The sequence below is a fragment of the Somniosus microcephalus genome, chromosome 14 (assembly GCF_052327205.1).
Source record: "Somniosus microcephalus isolate GS21.2 chromosome 14, FLI_Smic_1.0, whole genome shotgun sequence".
NCBI lineage: Eukaryota > Metazoa > Chordata > Chondrichthyes > Squaliformes > Somniosidae > Somniosus > Somniosus microcephalus.
In genome coordinates, this window is record NC_141000.1 from 89,217,693 (window position 1) to 89,237,439 (window position 19,747).

Sequence of the window (19,747 nt, forward strand, 5' to 3'; positions counted from 1 at the left end):
AAAAGGCGCTGCACACTCAAATGACGTCATAATCAGCCTGCGCCCATGAGCGGTCGCTAAGATTTAGCGCCGGCGCTAAATGCATGCTCAATATGGGGCGAGGCGCTAGGCGCCCTGCGCCCACCCGGAAATTGGCTAGCACCCCACTTCTCGGCCTCTTTAGGCGTTAATCGGTGGCGCTATCAACCGAATTTCTCCCCCCTTGTCTCTTAAATCTTTATTAATAACACTGTAAAATATAGAGCGGATATAATTACCCAGTCTAGCGAACAGAAGTGCAGTGGCTTCAGCGTGCTAGCTTCTCATGTTTGTTATGCTACCTAAATACACTATGCATCATGGGAAATGTAGTTGTTTTGACTGTCTATAGACCCCTTCCTTAACTTCTGCTTATTCAAAGGAATGCTTGTAACACACACCTGTGAACTTCTTCCAATTCCATTGGCCCAGATATTCCGATCCATAGGGACATTGGAAATGCTGGTTTCAGGCATGCACAGCGCATGTGCTGAAAACCGGCATTTCCGATCTGTCAAGAATCCTCTTGACAGATCCTCCGGCTGCCCTGCCTTCTGCGGGCGGATGGTTCTGCTTTTTGGAGACCCTCCGCCCGTAGAACACCCTTAACAATTCTTACGCCTGCTTTTACCAGGATAAGTTTTTAAAAATGTTTCACTGATTTATCATTTAAAAATACTTTAAAAAAAAAAAAAGTTGTTTATTTTTAGCCCTGTAAAAAAACTTTAATTACTTTTTTCAAAAAATTAAATTTTTGTTTAAAGTGCTTAATTTATTGTAATTTCAAGTCATTTTAAAAATGTGATTTAAAAAAAAAAATTATTTAAAGTTTTACTATTTTTTCATTGATCTCCATTCATATATTTGACAGGTCTTCCTGTCAAATGTATGAAGGGAGATTCCCTTCTGTGATTGGCTCCACATGGCCCACGTGATCCCAGGGACGCTGCGAACTACAGGAATCCCTCCCCAACCGCGGGGGATACGTCCTTGAAAACCCCCGTGGTTAGTAAAACTGTGGTTGGCAAATTCACTATAAACACAATAAAAAAGAATATAAAAAGCATAAAAATCATGTTTTTTACCTTGTTCCTAAATTAAAAACTGCGGATACGCGACTTTCACTGCCGCGGTTGACAAAAATTGTCGCAGAGTGGAAACCGTCTATGTGAAATTCGCGTATGGCTAACCCGCGGTTGGGGCGGGATTCCTGTACATGCACTTCTGGGATACGTGGGCCCTGCGCACTTCAAGTTTGGTGAGGCCCAGGAGCAGAAGCGTGTACATCCCGGGAGCCGTCGGGTAAGCGCGCAGATTTTTCCAGATTGCAGGCCTCTGCCCGTGGGAGGCTTGCGATTGGAAAATACGGGCCATTGTCTTTTTCAGATTGGAACATTGCCTTATGCATGGTCAGGTCATTCTCCAGTCATCCTTTATCTTCATTTCATATTGCAAATGTTTATTTTCTACCATGACACATTATTCCACGTTTTAGTTGCAGCAACTTGTACACAAAATAAGCAACTCATTTCAGTATTTTCAGAAAGTAGTAGTATACAACCATATCACAACAACTCTATCAACTAGTTAATTGCACCAAATATAAGCAAGTTAGCAATCTTAACTTCTGCAGTAGCTCTGATCTTAATTTATCAACTTCTTTTTAATCCAGTTCTGTTTCTCCAAGGGAGTTAGAGTTCTGCTTTACAATATATACACTTAAGCAGACCAGATGTTGCATAGCCAAATGATTATCAGCTCTAATTTGTTATTTACATTGCAGTTGACATTGATGTAACCAGTCCTTTTATTTGCAAGCTTAATTTTTAGCACCTTTTGCAGAGAGCAAGATGCCACTTTAATATCGTCAATGGATTAATTCAAGATGAGCTAATTAATGTAAATTCTGTTCTAATATAGTCAAACCCCAGAAGATGAGCTAACTATGCCATGTCTAGGGTTGATGGCAAACCTGTGTCGTCACAACCTTTCTGTTCAAGCCTATATAAAATCTTTGGTAAGAAATTTACTTATACATTAATGTCATTTTTTTTCTGTTTGGAATATACTAAACTGAAATTATGACTGCAGCAAATCTGATTGTAGAGTCTATTCCTATTAGTTGTAAATTCTGCTCTGCTCAAAAAAAATCAAATTGTCCAGTACATTGAATAGAGTAATTTTAATGAAACCGTACAGGAACACACTTTTTTAACCATTGAACACCAAACCAACTATTGAAATGCATGTAATCAAAACTTGAGCTCTATACAAGCTGTGCAGTGCAAAGTTCAATCATTTCACAAAATATTCATTGTGGTTTGCTTCCTGCACATTTGTCCACAAAATTGAACCATTCTCTCTGCTAAATAGAATGGATAATCAGAACATCTAGCTTAATTGTATCGGTCAAGATCAGACGTCAGGACTTCATTATTGATGCCGACAATGTATTGAAAGCAGAGGGCAGTTGCAACAGCGAACTTGATCGTTCATGTTCTGATTGATTGGACCTTCTATTTTTTTTTTTTTAAAGCCTGTTTCATTAGCATTAAAGATGTCTTCAGGCTTGTAATGAGATTAAAAACTTGAATTTTATCATGCACCCAGCTGTTGACAGCTTCTACATGCAGGTTACTTGCCTTCCCATGTTTTGACCTGGAGTTGATTGAGCAGTGGTTTTTGAAGTGGCTGATCCACAATGTAGAAACTCTTTGTTCCAAATTTTTCAGTGACTTTATTCATCTTTTCTGGCCAGACAAGGTTGTTTAACCTAGGAAGGTTAGTTGTTCTGGCCTGCTTGAACTAGCTCAGCAAAACTGATCTGGTACTGGATCAAGCTGATGTGTTCATCCTTTCCTTTTGGCTGGAAAATTCTGCCTGTAATCAGCAGTGATTCTCTCTTTGTATTTTCCAGTAAGTTGAGAGGATGGTGGTAGGATGTTAACGTTCTGTGCTACGACTTTCATTTCTCCAGGGTGTTCCTTCATATATTTGATCTTTTATTTGTCTTGAATGGCAAGGGTTTTGTACTTCTGGCTAGCCATGTGCTTGATCTGCTCCCAAAACTACTGTCTCCACTCAGTGATTCTGCTTGATATTTATCACTGTTAAATTTAAATTAAGCAGCAGAATTTACTGGACCCATTTGGGGATGGAATTTGAATTAAGTAATGACATTTAAAGTGAGTTTTTTTGTATTTTCAATTTGAATTAACATAATTCAAACTAAAAACTTCACATTAAGAGTAGACTGCAGTAATAGATGTTATGGTGCTTGATTAGCAACTGAATAAATGTTCATTTGAATTTTCTCACCTTTTATGTTGTCATTTCCACAGAACTACATAAAGGGATTTTATCGGTCTCTTATTAAATTCTTAGCTCACAGTAGTTTGACTGTGGTGGTTTTTGCACTTTCTATACTGGCAAGCCTAACTCTCAATGAAGAGGTTGGAGAGAAGGTAAGATCTAAAATGCCTTTTATTGATCTAGTTCTTGACCCTTCGTCAAAAAACCTATACTACTATACATTGTACTGCTAACTGTTAATGAAGAAGCATTTTATGGACTAATTGAGTAATATTACAGTCTGACTGTCACCGAGGCAGTGGAGAGGTCGAGAAAGGCAGTGGTGAGGTAGAGCTGCGTCTTGTCAGCATACGTGAAACTGCACGTGTAGTGAGCAAGGCCCAATATTGCTCGATGTGGTCCAGTTAGATTTGGCAACGAATGGCTAAACCAGTTGTGTGCCATAAATGTTCAAATTTGCGACCAGGGAACCACCAGGGTGAGAGAAATTAAGGGTTTTACTGGGGACAAGGACATTGGAGGTGAGGGTGTGATTGAGCGGATTGGTAGCTGCAGAAGTATCGTGGCGAATGGAGAGCCAAAGGCTAGACAGTTGTGAGTTTGAAAGTTCTGTTCTAAGTGACTTGGATGGCAGAGTTTTTTCTGGGGCAGATACAAAAGGAAGTGATGTTAGAGGGGGAATGCGAGTGGTGAGGATGCAAGGAAGTGATCAGAGATGGCCTTGTGTGATTTGAGATGATCGGAATAGAGAGGCCACGTGAGATGGCAAGATCTAGGGGAGTGGGCATGAATATGGGTAGGAGAGTTTATATGAAGCGAGGTAGGTAGGCTTGTAGTTGCTGGTAAGCTGTGTAGTTTTAGCTGGTTAAACTCGAGCAGAACCCTACACACACCTGGGTCCCTAAGCTTTAGATTTGCCAATCTGCACTTAAGCTGTCTGGACTTGGGTAAGTGGAAAATGCTCCTATAGTGAGAGTGTGTGCACTGTATTGCACAGCAAAATTCTACCTGCACAAATTTCTTAGTACTGTAGCTGTTTGGAGACTCCTAAATGTGGTGGTGGGTTTCTGTGAATGGTGCACATCTGGCTGATTGGTGGAGGGGGCAGTGTGGGCTGGATTAAAAACATTGTAGTAGAGGTGAATACCGATTGACCTGCTAGCATACAGAGCTTCCTCAAATGCTTTTAGAGGTGTTGCGTGTTAGAAGCAATGTGACCTATTCAAATTATTGTAGGCAAGTTCTTTGTCAATAGAATGAGATACCAGGGTGTTCATTCTCTCATTTTGATTTTCTCCCTTAAATTTTCTTTGTTTTTAAACACAGCTGTTTCATGCCAAGAATATTCACCAGACCTTTCAGCTTATATTTAATATTCTTGTCAACGGAGATGGAACACTGACCAGAAAATATACTGTAGATCTGCTGGTGGATCTCATTAAGAATCCCAAGATTGCAGATTTCCTCCAAAGGTAGAGTATTCTTTGCTGGCATTGTTGTATGAGAATTGCACCTGTGAACTTCTGGTCAGGAAGCTCCAAACTATTTTTTGAACCATTAGCTGTGGATCTACGTTTCTCTCATAATGGCTGCAGGTCTACAATTCCTAAGCAGGAAGGAAAGTCTAGGGAGAGTACTGTCTGTTCAAAATGCCAGTCTAATCTTTTTTGTGCAAAATACAATTGTAAAAATGTGCCACAAGCTTAAAAATGTCATTTAAAAAAATTCATGTAGATCAGCTATTTCAGATCTCTTCCACCCTCAGGCACTTGAAGTAAAGGTCACCCTCTTAATTACATAGAATTCCATAGAATATATAGCACAGAAACAGGCCAACCAGTCCATACCAGCGTTTATGCTCCACTCGAGCCGCCTTCCTCAGAATAACCCTCTAATCCCTTCTCCCTCGTATGCTTATCTAGCCCCCTCTTAAATACAGCTATACTATTTGCCTCAACCACTCCCTGTGGTAGCGAGTCCCACATTCTCACCACTCTCTGGGTAAAGAAGTTTCTTCTAAATTCCCCATTGGATTTCTTGGTGACTATCTTATATTGATGGCCTCTAGTTTTGCTCTTCTCCACAAGTGGAAACACTCTCTCTCTATCTACTCTATCAAACCTTTCATAATTTTAAAGACCTCTATTTGGTCACCCTTCAGCCTTCTCTTTTCAAGAGAAAAAAGATCCATCCTTTCCTGATCGGTATAACCTCGCATTTCTAGTACCATCTTTATAAATCTTTTTTGTACCCTCTCCAGTGCCTCTATATCCTGTTGTGACCAGAATTGTACACAGTACTCCAAGTGTGGTCTAACCAAGGTTCGATACAAGTTTAGCGTAACTTTTCAATTCTATCCCTCTAGAAATAAACCCTGGCGTTTAGTTTGCTTTTTATGGCCTTATTTACCTGCGTCACTACTTTGTGATTTGTGTATTTGTACTCCGAGATCTGTTTGTTCCTCTACCCCATTTAGATTCTTATTTTCCAAGCAATACGTGACCTCCTTATTTTTCTTGCCAAAATGTAATACAGGTAGACTACCCTTTATCCGGACTTCCGAAAACCGAAACCCTCTTAAAAACCGAAGGTTTTTTCGTTCAGCGTAAGTCGTGCGTACGACTTACGCTGAACGAAAAAACCGAAGGTTTTTAGAGGGTTCTGGTTGCGGAAGTTCGGATAAAGGGTAAGTCGTGCGCACGACCCCCCGCCGACCCCCCCGCCAGCCCCGACAACCGCCAGCCGCCGACCCCGCCAGCCCCGACAACCGCCAACCCCCCCGCGGACCCCGCCAGCCCCGACAACCGCCGACCCCGCCAGCCGCCGACCCCCCCGCGGACCCCGCCGGCCCCGACAACCGCCGACCCCCCCGCGGACCCCGCCAGCCCCGACAACCGCGGACCCCCCCGCGGACCCCGACAACCGCCGACCCCCCCGCGGACCCCGCCAGCCCCGACCCCCCCGCGGACCCCGCCAGCCCTGACAACCGCCGACCCCCCCCCCCCCCCCCGCGTACCCCGCCGGCCCCGACGCCGACTGACTTACGCTGAGCGTCAGCGTAAGTCGTGCGCACGACCCCCCGCGGACCCCCGCCAACCCACCTTCCGAAATCCGAAATTCTCCTTTATCCGAAACTCGGCTGGTCCCGAGGTTTTCGGATAAAGGATAGTCTACCTGTACCTCACATTTATCTGTGTTGAAATTCACTTGCCAATTATATGTCCATTCTGCAAGTTTATTAATGTTGTCTTGTAATTTGTTGCAGTGCTCTTCAGTATTGACTATAAGAACATAAGAAATAGGAGCAGGAGTAGGCCAATCGGCCCCTCGAGCCTGCGCCGCCATTCAATAAGATCATGGCTGATCTGATCCTAACCTCAAATCTACTTTCACTCTCCATCCCACCCGAACCCATGTGATCTCCCGGGAGAGGCGAAAAACCAGATAAAAAACCCAAGGCCAATTTGGGAGAAAAATCTGGGAAATTCCTCTCCGACCCATCTAGGCGATCGAAACTCGTCCAGGAGATCACTCTGTCCCTGTATTTCCTGCAGTACTTACCTTCTGTAAGAGGTGATCTCCACCCCAGCCAGGAACAGGCCCAATTTACTCTTGAAGGGCTCCTAGCTGGCAGCCTGTTCCCGAGGTCTCCACTAATCCCCGTGAATAGAACCATCTCCTGAAATCTAACACAGAATTAGAACACAAGAAGCAGGAGCAGGACCAGGCTACACGGCCCCTGGGCCCGCTCCGCCACCCACAGGGCTATGACCGATCCGAACCTAGCCTCATGTCCGATTTCCTACCCGCTCCCCGTAACCCCTAATTCCCCTTACTTCTAGGAAACTGTCTATTTCTGTTTTAAATTTATTTAATGATGTAGCTTTCACAGCTCTCTGGGGCAGCAAATTCCACAGACCTACCACCCCCTGAGTGAAGAAGTTTCTCCTCCTCTCAGTTTTGAAAGAGCAGCCCCTTATTCTAAGATTATGCCCCCTAGTTCTAGTTTCACCCATCGTTGGGAACATCCTCACCGCATCCACCCGATCAAGCCCCTTCACAATCTTTTATGTTTCAATAAGATCGCCCCTCATTCTTCTGAACTCCAATGAGTAGAGTCCCAATCTACTCAACCTCTCCTCATATGACCACCCCCTCATCCCCGGGATTAACTGAGTGAACCTTCTTTGTACTGCCTCGAGAGCAAGTATGTCTTAAGTATGGACACCAAAACTGTATGCAGTATTCCAGGTGTGGTCTCACCAATACCTTGTACAACTGCAGCAATACCTCCCTGTTTTTATATTCCATCCCCCTAGCAATAAAAGCCAACATTCCATTGGCCTTCTTGATCACCTGCTGCACCTGCATACTAACTGTGTTTCGTGCACCAGGACCCCCAGATCCCTTTGTACTGCAGTACTTTACAGTTTCTTGCCACTAAGATAATAACTTGCTCTATGATTTTCCCTGCCAAAGTGCATAACCTCACACTTTCCAGTATTATATTCCATCTGCCAAATCTCTGCCCACTTACTTAGCCTGTCTATGTCCCTTTGCAGGTTTTTTATGTCCTCCTCACTCACTACTTTCCCTCCCATCTTTGTATCATCTGCAAACTTTGATATGTTACACTCGGTCCCTTCCTCCAAATCGTTAATATAGATTGTAAAGAGTTGGGGACCCAGCACTGACCCCTGCGGAACACCACTAGTTACTGATTGCCAGTTTGAGAATGAACCATTTATCCCAACTCTCTGCTTTCTATTAGATAGCCAATCCTCCACCCATGCCAGAATATTACCCCCAATCCTGTGATTTTTTTATCTTGAGCAATAATCTCTTATGTGGCACCTTGTCAAATGCCTTTTGGAAGTCTAAATACACTACGTCCACTGGTTCCCCTTTATCCACCCTGTATGTTACATCCTCAAAGAACTCAAGCAAATTTGTCAAACATGGCTTCCCCTTCGTAAAACCATGCTGACTTTGTCCTATTAAATTATGTTTATCCAAATGTCCCGTTACTGTCTCCTTAATAATGGACTCTAAAATTTTACCAACCACAGATGTTAGGCTAACTGGTCTATAGTTTCCAGCCTTCTGCCTACTACCCTTTTTAAATAAGGGTGTTACATTAGCAGTTTTCCAATCTGCCGGGACCTTTGCTGAGTCCAGGGAGTTTTGGAAAATGATTACCAATGCATCCACAATCCCTACCGCCACTTCTCTCAAGACCCTAGGATGTAAGCCATCAGGTCCAGGGGATTTATCTGCCTTAAGTCCCATTATTTTACCGAGTACCACTTCCTTAGTGATTTTAATCATATTTAGCTCCTCCCCCCCCCCCCCAGAGCCCCCTGTTTGTCCAGTGTTGGGATATTCTTAGTGTCCTCTACTGTATAAAGACTGATACAAAATATTTGTATGTCACCTGAAAATTTAAAAATAGAAATTATGTTTTTAATCGTTTTGAAAGAAAAGCTTTCATGACCACCAGTCGTCCCAATGCGTTTTACAGCCAGTGAAGTACTTTTTGAAGCATAGTCACTGTTGTAGTGTAGGAAGACTGAGGAGGAGCACTTCAGACTGATCCAGAGCTGCTTGACCACTGGCTGTGTGTACAGCACCACCCAGCTGGTAGTCTTTTAGATTTTTCTGTGCTTTCTGTAACTCTTAACTCAAACTCCTGAGATATGTATCTTTATTACCTCAGAATCAGAAGGTTTAAGGTTCGAATCTTACTCCAGACTTGAGTACATAATCTAGGCTGATATTCCAGTGCAGTGCCGAGGGAGTACTGCATTGTCAGCTGTGATGTCTTGCAGATTGGGCATTAGGGAGAGGCCCTGTCTACCTGTTCAGGTGGATGTAAAAGATCCCATGGTCCTATCCAAGGAAGAGAGGGGTTCTCCTAATGTTTTGGCCAACATTCATCCTTCCACCAAAATTATTTATTTATTTATTTATAGAAACGTGTTCCTAAGATTGGCTGCCACATTTCCCTACATAACATACACTTCAAAAGTAATTTATTGACCGGGATGTCCTGGGGATGTGGCATGTGCTATATAAATGCAAGTTTGTTCTTTGTATTTGACTTCAATTATACAAATTAATTGGGAGGCTAAATTATGTTTAAATTTGCATTTAACAATACTAGTATTTACTGTGGAACTGTCAAAATATTAAGATAAATCTATTGAGGAACCTAAACAGCCTTGGCTCTGAGTCAGAAGGTTGCACTTCAGAGACTTTGAGCACATAATCTAGGCTGACACTTCAGTGCAGTACTGAGAGAGTGCTACTGTCCGAGGTCCGATCTAGGCTGACACTACAGTGCAGTGCTGAGGGAGTGCTACTGTCTGAGGTCCGATCTCTCAGATGAGAAGTTAAACCGAGACCTTGTCTGCCCTCTCAGGTGGACGTAAAAGATCCCATGGCACTATTCAAAGAAGGGCAGAGGTGTTCTCCCCGGTGTCCTGACCAATGTTTATCCCTCAACCAACATCACAAAGATTATCTGGTCATTATCTCAATGCTGTTTGTGGGACCTTGCTGTGTGCAAATTGGCTGCCTTGTTTCCTGCATTACAATAGTGACTACACTTCAAAGGTACATCGTTGGCTGTAAAGCGCTTTGGAACGTCCTGAGGTCGCGAAAGGTGTTATATAAATGGAAGTTCTTTCTTTCTAAACTTGGTTTTCCTTTAGTAACTCTAAATTTAGATATACAGATCTGAAGTTCAGTCTTGAATTTCCCTTAACTGTACTTTACTCTTTAAAAAGTGGTAAATGTAGTCATTTAGGTTGACTTTTTGGAAAAATTGACGAATTTTGTTTTCTATATGTAAGTTCTTTGAAGATGGCACCAACACCAAACACCTGCTTAATTGCCCTACTAGCTAAGAGTATAACTGAAGTGATGACAAGACTTTCCTTTTTAAATATAAATTAACTTTGAACAAGATGGTTCACTGGTTCCTAAAATAACATAACCCTGTTTCTTTGCTCAAATCTACAATGAAATAAGTAAAAGTTTATTCTATCGTGTGTACGTGCCTGTAATTGCTGCTTTCCTACCTTTCAAATTGTTAAACCTCAAAAGTGCAAATTCCTAGTAGTGATTGTATTGTCATAATTCAAAACAATAGAAAAAATTGAGAAGTTATGAAGACTTTTGATGTACATGTTGGTAGCAACAATTTGACATGGTGAATGTTGAAAAAGTGACTTGATGTTCAAGTTCTTTTCTCTCATCTTAGGTATGAACACTTTAAATCATGCCTGTGTCAAGTACTAGGTCTTCTGCGTGGTAAGGACTCAGATTCAGCAGCCAAGGTATGTGATATTTAATTCTCTGGTGTATCACAAATGTAACCATAAATGTTTCATTTTTATTTAATTTAGAAAGGGTTTTGAAGTCTGGGATTGCAGTATCCGCTGGAATGTTATCTTTGAAAGTGGTTTTGCTCATACTATTCTTGTTACAGCATGGTGTTTGCTTTGTAATTTACATAACTTAACTGAACAACTTGCTCAAATCTTGAAGAAATTTTCTATCCCTACTCAAAGAAAGGAATGTATATGATACTTTTTCTCTTTCCATCTTGTCATTTTCTCCCTGCATGTAGTGCTCTTACGGTGCTGTTATGCTGAAGGTATTTCATTTCGAGGTTCAATTTCTCTAACGCTCTCCTACCCAGCCTGCACAGTTTGCAACCTATTCAGAATGCTGCAATTTGTGTCCTTATCCGCACTTCTGTCGTCTTCATTCTTTCCAAGCTTCAGTAGCTCCCATAAATTGACCTGATGGTCCCGATCACCTCTTTCAAATCTCCATAGCCATTCCCACACGACCTCAGCAATCTTCCATTCCTCTGAAACCAGCTTATTTCTTATCCTCCACTTCCTCTGCTACTCATTCAACCACTACACAACTGTCCTCTCGAACTGCCTTCCTAGTTCAGCCTACCTTGCCGCCTCTTTCCCTGCTTTCAAAAACCACTCCAAGACACTTTTTTTCTCTCTCGGTTGGATTTTGCCTGCGCGCCCCCCCCCCCCACCCCCAACACCAACCTAACCCACCCCATTTTCACATTTCCCACATCCTTAACGTCCACTGTATCTCCTTAATAAAAAGCGCTTTGAGGCATTTTCCTGCATGTGAGGAGTGTTACAGAAATGGCTGTGTTGGTGGTTGTTCACCGCACCATTGTATCAGTCACTATCCTCGATCCTTCGGAACTCCTTTCTAAATCCCTCCATTTTACCATTTATTTCCCTATTTGTCAGTGTTCGCTGTGGCTCAGTGAGTAGCACACTGATGAGGTGGTGGTTGCTTGAGTCAGAAGGTTGTGGGTTCAAGTCCCACTCCAGGGACTTGAGGCAAATAAATCTAGGCTGGCACGCTAGTGCAGTGCTGAGGGAGTGCTGCACTATTGGAGGTGCCGTCTTTCGGATGAGACGTTAAACCGAGGCCCCGTCTGCGCTCTCGGGTGGATGTAAAAGATCCCATGGCACTATTTTGAAGAAGAGCAGGGGAGTTATCCCCGGTGTCCTGGCCAATACTTATCCCTCAATCAACATAAAAAAACATTATCTGGTCATTATCATATTGCTGTTTGTGGGAGCTTGCTGTTTGCAAATTGGCTGCCGCGTTTCCCACATTACAACAGTGACTACACTCCAAAAATGTACTTCATTGGCTGTAAAGCGCTTTGAGATATCCAGTGGTCGTGAAAGGTGCTATATAAATGCAAGTCTTTCTTTTTACTTACAAAAACCTCTTCAAAACTTTTTTACTCCTTAATTTTTCTGTTTAGCTTATTTTTCTCTGCCCTATAAAGTGTTTTGAGACATCTTTCTGTTTGAGGAACACTATAGACCTATGAGGTGGTGGTTGCTTGTGTCTGAGTTACTTGGGGTACTCCAGAGCCACCAGTGTCAGGTTATTGGCTTTGCACCATGTGGTAAACCACTGTTTGTATTCCACTGTGTACATGCCTGGACATGCCTCGGCTGACTCCTCCCACAAGTCCTAGTATAAAGGTGACTGCTCCCCAGCCCTTTGTATTCTGGACCGGTCGACCACTCGAGGCAGACCTTCATTCTTTTGTTAATAAAAGCCTTTAGTTACTCTCTTAACTCTCAGTCTTTTATGAGTAATTGATAGCGCATCAATTTTATTAACAAAATTTTTATAATGGAGAAGATCCTCACACCAGCATGCCTGGACTTAGATCATCGGGAGGCGGACTCATCCGCCAAGTTTACTCACTGGCTTAAGTGTTTCGAAAAATTCCTGACCGCCTCCGCAGCAATCAAATCGGACGAGGACAAACTGGATGTCCTGACCGCCAAAGTGAACCACCGAGTGTACTCGGTCATCCAAGACGCGACCTCGTATGCGGACGCTATCAAGCTCCTCAAGGACCAGTACACGCGCCCAGTGAACGAAGTGTACGCCAGGCACCTTCTGGGGAGTCGTAAACAACAACCTGGGGAATCGACCGTGGAATACCTTCAGGCACTGTCTGTGCTTGGCCGGGCCTGTGGTTGTAAGGATGTAAAGGCCGCCGTGTACACAGAGGAACTTATCCGGGACGCTTTTGTAGCGGGCCACAGATCCAATTACACCCGACAGCGACTGTTGGAGCAGAGTGACCTCGACCTCAACAAGGCCTCTGAACTCGCACTATCATTGGATGCAGCCTACCGGGGCATGGATGCCTACTCCTCTGCACCGTGGACGCCGCGGGGAATGACAGCCTGGGACACGGTAGGACCGCCTCATAGCGCTGTGCCACCCCAGCAACGGCCCAACTACCGCAGCAGTGTCCCAAGGCCAGACAGCAGTGCCCCAAGGCCAGAAATGCTACTTCCGTGGCCAGGCAAAACACCCCAGAGCGCGCTGCCCGGCGAAAAACGCGATCTGCTCGGGCTGCGGGAAGAAGGGACACTACGCTAGCGTCTGCAGGGCCAAAGCCATCCCGAACCCCAGCAGCGCCGCGTGTGGGCCATGCGGGCCGCCATCTTGGGCCTCCCCGGCCATGTGCGAACCACCGGTACAGCAGCCATTTTGGACGCCTCCAGCCACATGGGGATCATGGACGCCGCCATCTTGGACGACAGCCGGAACGCAGCAGGCCCCCAACACCGCCTCATCTGATACCCGCAGCGACACACCGACCCCTACGCTGGCATCCGTTACACTGGACCAAGCGAGACCGCACCAGCTGGCCAGTTCCACAATGGACATTAAGGTAAATGGTCACGATACAATCTGCCTTTTTGACTCTGGGAGCACGGAGAGCTTCATCCACCCCGACATGGTGCGGCGTTGCTCTCTCCCAGTCCTGCCTGCGCACCAGCGGATTTCTATGGCCTCCGAGTCCCAGTCGGCGGACATCGGCGGCTACTGCGTGGTGACACTCGTAGTAGACGGGACTGTGTACGATCATTTTAAACTTCTGGTCCTGCCCGACCTCTGCGCTGCCGTCCTGCTGGGGTTAGATTTTCAGTGCCACCTTAAAAGTGTTACGATGGCGTACGGTGGACCCCTACCCCCACTCACAGTCCGCAGCCAGCAGCTTCCAAATTGCCCGCCGCGCACCAGGTGCAACCTCTCCACACTCAGAATCACCCCCCCCCCCACTGTTTGCTAACCTCACCCCCGACTGTAAGCCCATCGCCACAAAGAGCAGGCGATACAGTGCCGGGGACAGGGTTTTCATTAAAACCGAAGTGGAGCGGCTCCTGAAGGAAGGGATTATTGAGGGCAGCACCAGCCCCTGGCGAGCCCAGGTTGTGGTCGTTAAGACCGGCGAGAAGCAGCGCCTGGTCATCGACTACAGCCAGACAATAAATCGCTACACCCTGCTGGACGCCTACCCACTCCCCCGCATGGCTGATATGGTCAACCAGATCGCGCAGTACCGCGTCTTCTCGACCATTGACCTGAAATCAGTGTACCACCAACTCCCTATCCGCCCTGAGGACCGCCAGTATACTGCCTTTGAGGCAAACGGCCGCCTCTATCACTTCCTTAGGGTTCCCTTTGGCGTCACCAACGGGGTCTCCGTCTTCCAAAGGGAGATGGACCGGATGGGAGATCAAAATGCGTTGCAGGCCACTTTCCCATATCTGGACAATGTGACCATCTGCGGCCGTGACTTGCAGGACCATGACGCAAACCTCGAAAAATTTCTCCGCACCGCCCAACTCCTGAACCTGACATATAACAAGGAGAAGTGCATATTCCGCACAAACCGCCTCGCCATCCTTGGCTGTGTTGTGGAACACGGAGTCATCGGCCCCGACCCTGACCGGATGCGTCCCCTTATGGAACTCCCACTGCTTCAAGGCCCTGAAGAGGTGCCTAGGGTTTTTCTCCTATTATGCCCAGTGGGTCCCCTACTATGCGGACAAGGCCCGTCCGCTGATCAAGTCCACCTCTTTTCCCTTGACGGCAGAGGCCCGCTTAGCCTTCCACCGTATCAAGGAGGACATTGCCAAAGCCACCATGCACGCAGTGGACGAATCCATCCCCTTCCAGGTGGAAAGCGACGCGTCCGACTTTGCCCTGGCCGCTACCCTCAATCAGGCGGGGAGACCCGTGGCCTTCTTTTCACGAACCCTCCAAGGCCCGGAGACCAGACACTCCGCTGTTGAGAAGGAGGCCCAGGCGATTGTGGAGGCTGTGCGTCATTGGAGGCACTACCTGGCCGGAAAACGATTTACCCTGCTCACTGACTAGCGTTCAGTTGCTTTCATGTTTAACAACAAGCAGAGGGGCAAAATCAAAAATGACAAGATCTTGAGGTGGAGAATCGAACTTTCCACCTACAATTACGAGATCTTGTACCGGCCCGGGAAGCTCAATGAACCCCCGGATGCGCTATCGCGTGGCACCTGCGCCAGCGCGCAGATCGATAGACTGCGGGCCCTCCACAATGACCTCTGCCACCCGGGGGTCACCAGGTTCTTCCACTTCATCAGGGCCCGCAACCTGCCTTACTCTATTGAGGAGGTCAGGACCATGACCAGGAACTGCCAAGTCTGCGCTGAGTGCAAACCGCACTTTTATAGACCAGACAGAGCCCACCTGATAAAAGCCACTCGCCCCTTCGAGCGCCTGAGCGTGGATTTTAAAGGGCCTCTCCCCTCCTCCGACCGCAATGTGTACTTCCTCAATATTATTGATGAGTACTCCCGTTTCCCGTTCGCCGTCCCCTGCCCGGACATGACCAGTGCCACGGTCATTAAATGTCTGAACGACCTCTTCACCCTGTTCGGTTTCCCCAGCTATATCCATAGCGACCGGGGCTCATCGTTTATGAGCGACGAACTCCGTCAGTACCTGCTAACTAGGGGTATTGCCACAAGCAGGACCACCAGTTACAACCCCCGGGGGAACGGACAGGTGGAAAGAGAAAATGCGACAGTTTGGAAGGCCGCCCTGCTAGCCTTAAAGTCTAGGGGCCTTCCAACCTCCCGCTGGCAGGATGTGCTCCCCGATGCGCTCCACTCTATTCGGTCACTGCTCTGCACTGCCACTAACGCCACCCCTCATGAGAAAATGTTTGTCTTCCCAAGGAAGTCCACATCGGGGACATCGCTACCGCCATGGCTGACGTCCCCAGGGCCGGTCCTACTGAGAAGACACGTGAGGACCCATAAAACGGACCCCCTGGTCGAGAGGGTCGACCTACTCCACGCCAACCCCCAGTATGCTTACATTGCATACCCGGACGGGCGGGAGGACACAGTCTCCATAAGAGACCTTGCACCCTCGGGGGCCGCAGTAACCCACTACCACCCCCCCCCACCCCCCCACGATCCGATATCCAGCCCCAGCAGACGGCAGGCCTGGGCCCCGCGACCCGCTCGACATCTACGAGGACGACACGCCTGTGTCACAGCCTACGCAGGACTCGACGCCGGAAGCTCCACTACCCCTGCTGTCGCCACGCCGATCACAGCGGCAGACAAGACCTCCGGAGAGACTCCAATACACTAACTTTTAATACACTTCACCCCGCCGGACTCAATTTTAAACAAGGGGTGAATGTGGTAAACCACTGTTTGTATTCCACTGTGTACATGCCTCGGCTGACTCCTCCCACAAGTCCTAGTATAAAGGTGACTGCTCCCCAGCCCTTTGTATTCTGGACCGGTCGACCACTCGAGGCAGACCTTCATTCTTTTGTTAATAAAAGCCTTTAGTTACTCTCTTAACTCTCAGTCTTTTATGAGTAATTGATAGCGCATCACACCACACAGGCATCCAAATACCAGTTTCATTTTTAATGTTGGTGGAAAGCTAAGAGGACAATTGGGCCTTTGCCAGTTAGCTGTCCTCCAGTCTTCTGGCACCTCCCCTGTGGCCAGAGAGGTTCTGAAAATGTGTGTCAGAGCCCCTGCAATCTCCTCCCTTGCCTCACACAGCGGCCTTGGATACATCTCATCTGGGCCTGGAGATTTATCCACTTTTAAGCCCACTAAAACCGCTAGTGCCTCCTCCCTCAATACTAATTTGTTCAAGTATATCACAAACCCCTGCCTGATTTCTATGCCTACATCGTCCTTCTCCATAGTGAACACAGATGCAAAATATTCATTTAAAACCTCACCTACATCTTCCGACTCTACACAGATTGCCACTGGTCCCTAATGGGCCCTACTCTTTCCCTGGTTATCCTCTTGCCCTTAATATACTTATAAAACACCATGGGATTTTCCTTTATTTTGCCCGCCAGTGTTTTTTCATGCCCCCTCTTCGCTTTCCTAATTTCTTTTTAAGTACCCCCCTGCACTTTCTATACTCCTCTAGGGCTTCCACTGTTTTTAGTCCTTTGTATCTGCCAAAAGCCTCCCTTTTTTTCCTAATCTATTCTTGTATATCCCTTGACATCCAGGGTTCCCTGGGCTTGTTGGTCCCACCCTTGACCTTTCTGAAAGACTCCCACTGCTCTGATGTGGATTTTCCTGCTCTGATGTGGATTTTCCTGCAAGTATCTGATCCCAGTCCACTTTGGCCAGATCCTGCCTTATAGTATTAAAATCGGCCTTCCCCCAATTTAGAACCTTTATTTCCGGTCCATCTTTGTCCTTTTCCATGACTACCTTAAATCTCACCGAATTATGATCGCTGTCACCAAAATGCTCTCCTACTGACACTTCCACCGCTTGCCTGGCTACATTGCCTAGAATTAGGTCCAGTACCGCCCCCTCTCGTAGGACTTTCTACATGCTAGCTCAAAAAACTCTCCTGGATGCACTTTAAGAATTCCGCACCTTCTAAGCCTTTCACACTCTGACTATCCCAGTTAAGTGCTGCAATGTAAAGTGGTAGTTTAAATTTATTCCTGTTGGCACCTGGTAAAATTTAAAACTAGAACAGCAATCGACTTTGCATTAACAGAAAATGAGTATAACAAGCATGGAAATCTGGACACTGGAGTGGCATTGGGTGACATGCTTGCTGAATTTTCTTAGTCTGTGGCAATGCTCCGAGCTTTCATTGATGTCTCAACTGATTGTACTGCTGCCTTTTTTAAATTAGACTTTTAAAGGTGGGACCGGACAAAGAATTAATACTGCAAGTGTGCCCTTTAGGAGGCACCACTAAAAATAATCTAACCAGGTTTAATAAAACTAATAGAGACTTAGAAATAATGAATTATTTACTTAGATTATCAGTTATGCAATGACCGTCCTGCGGTGCCCACTGGTTGTGTAAGGCCTTGAGAATACCGGTGGACACCGCATTAGCCCTCTCCAGAGCAACCCGGGTGCGGACAAGATCGCGGAAGAGAGGCAGGCAGCCAGAGCAACACTCCCTGCAGGTCATACTCATCCTGGATCTGTGAATGGATGTCTTTGTCAGGCCAAGGAGCAGACCCACGAGATGGTCCTCCAACTTGTCCGCCCCATTCTCTACCGGGTGGCCAAAGATCAGGAGCACGGGACTGAAGTTAAACCAAGCATTGAGGATCAGCTCCCTTAGATAGTAAAACAAGGACTGCAACCTCTCGCACTCCACATATTTGAAGTATGGTTTTCTCCAGGCCGCAGAAATTACATGCAGCCTGGGTGTCTGAAGTGGTTCAGCACAACGTTTGACGCCACTGCTCCGTGCAATACTCTCCACTCCAGATTCCCAATGGTGTAGGGAAGGATCCCCACAGGGATAGCCTTACATTGGGGGGAGGCCTCTGTCGGACGGCAGGATGGAACACCAGGACATGCCCTGGCGGTAGACGAGAGCAAGGAAGTGGAGAGTGATCAGGAGCATCCCATACAGGAAATCCCTCCATGCAGAGTGGAATGACATGGAGGGAATTTTAGAGAGACTGCTCAAGTTGTGAGGCAGAGATTTCTGAGGGAGGTTTCGGGACTTCATACTGAGAAATTTCGCTCGAACGGGGATGCTGCACACCCTTGAGTCTCTTCAATACACCTGGTGGAGTCGGGACCGAGTGATACTCAGCGCCTGGATGGCTTTGGCCGCAGGCTGGGTGTGACGCCAGTACATCCTGGCTGCTAATAGTTCTGGTGAAATCCAGCCTGCTGCACCACCATCCAGTATGTCCCCGACTCGGCCTTCCTCTCCGTCAGCCACGTGTAACTAAATCTGACCATGCAGAAGTATGGTTTTCGAAGCAGCGGCTCCATCACAATGGCCGCTACCTCTGACTGGGGAGAGCTCGTGCTGGAGGCAGCCATATTCCAGACTCTGATTAGGTCCTGATAGAAGACAGGCAGCTGCAAGAACGCAAATATTCCATGTAACTTTATGAAAAGAGCTGCCTGCCATAGTTCAGTCTGTGTATCTGGCGGGAAAAAACGTTGCCAGATTACACTATTTGGGAGGATCCACTATGTACAGGATTGAAGGTGGAAAGTCGCAACCTGGATACGGGTGATTCCCAACAGAGCAGCACAGACACAGTGCTTCCTTTATCCCAGAAGAAGTCTGAGCTTCCTCTGGATCTTGGCGATTAAACTTGAGGAAGGATCAAAGTGACCAACTGGTACCAAAACTGTACTGCTGTGATTTTTGAATTGGCTGTGGTGAATTGTGGCTCGAAATCAGTGTCATGTCCGTCCATAAAAGTTAGAGTATGAACATGCTTTTATTTTTATGCATTTCTCTCGTTCTGTGTTCTTTTATTTCAAAAATATTGTTACACTGGGGTAGGAACAGGTGTAGGTCATTCAACCCCTGAAGCCTGTTCCGCTGTTCTCTTAAGATCATGGCTAATCTATACCGCAACTCCAGTTTGCTTCACATCCCTTAATATCGAGTCCAACAAAAATCTATCGATTTCAGTCTTGAAAATTTTAAATAATCCAGCATCCGCAGCCTTTTGGGGAGCAAGTTCCAAATTTCCACTACCCTTTGCATGAAAAGG

The 19,747-nt window shown here is 46.3% G+C and overlaps 1 protein-coding gene across 2 annotated transcripts in view; it reads left to right on the forward strand.

Moving 5' to 3' along the window:
* The window catches only part of cip2a (cellular inhibitor of PP2A), an 81,922-nt gene that overhangs the window by 21,722 nt on the left and 40,453 nt on the right, over window positions 1–19,747 (forward strand). For both annotated transcript variants that reach the window (XM_086006903.1, XM_086006904.1), the window contains exons 6-9: window positions 1,939–2,035; window positions 3,360–3,482; window positions 4,657–4,802; window positions 10,595–10,670. In XM_086006903.1, coding sequence (XP_085863029.1) covers window positions 1,939–2,035; window positions 3,360–3,482; window positions 4,657–4,802; window positions 10,595–10,670 — 442 coding nt within the window. The remainder of the gene's footprint in view (window positions 1–1,938; window positions 2,036–3,359; window positions 3,483–4,656; window positions 4,803–10,594; window positions 10,671–19,747) is intronic.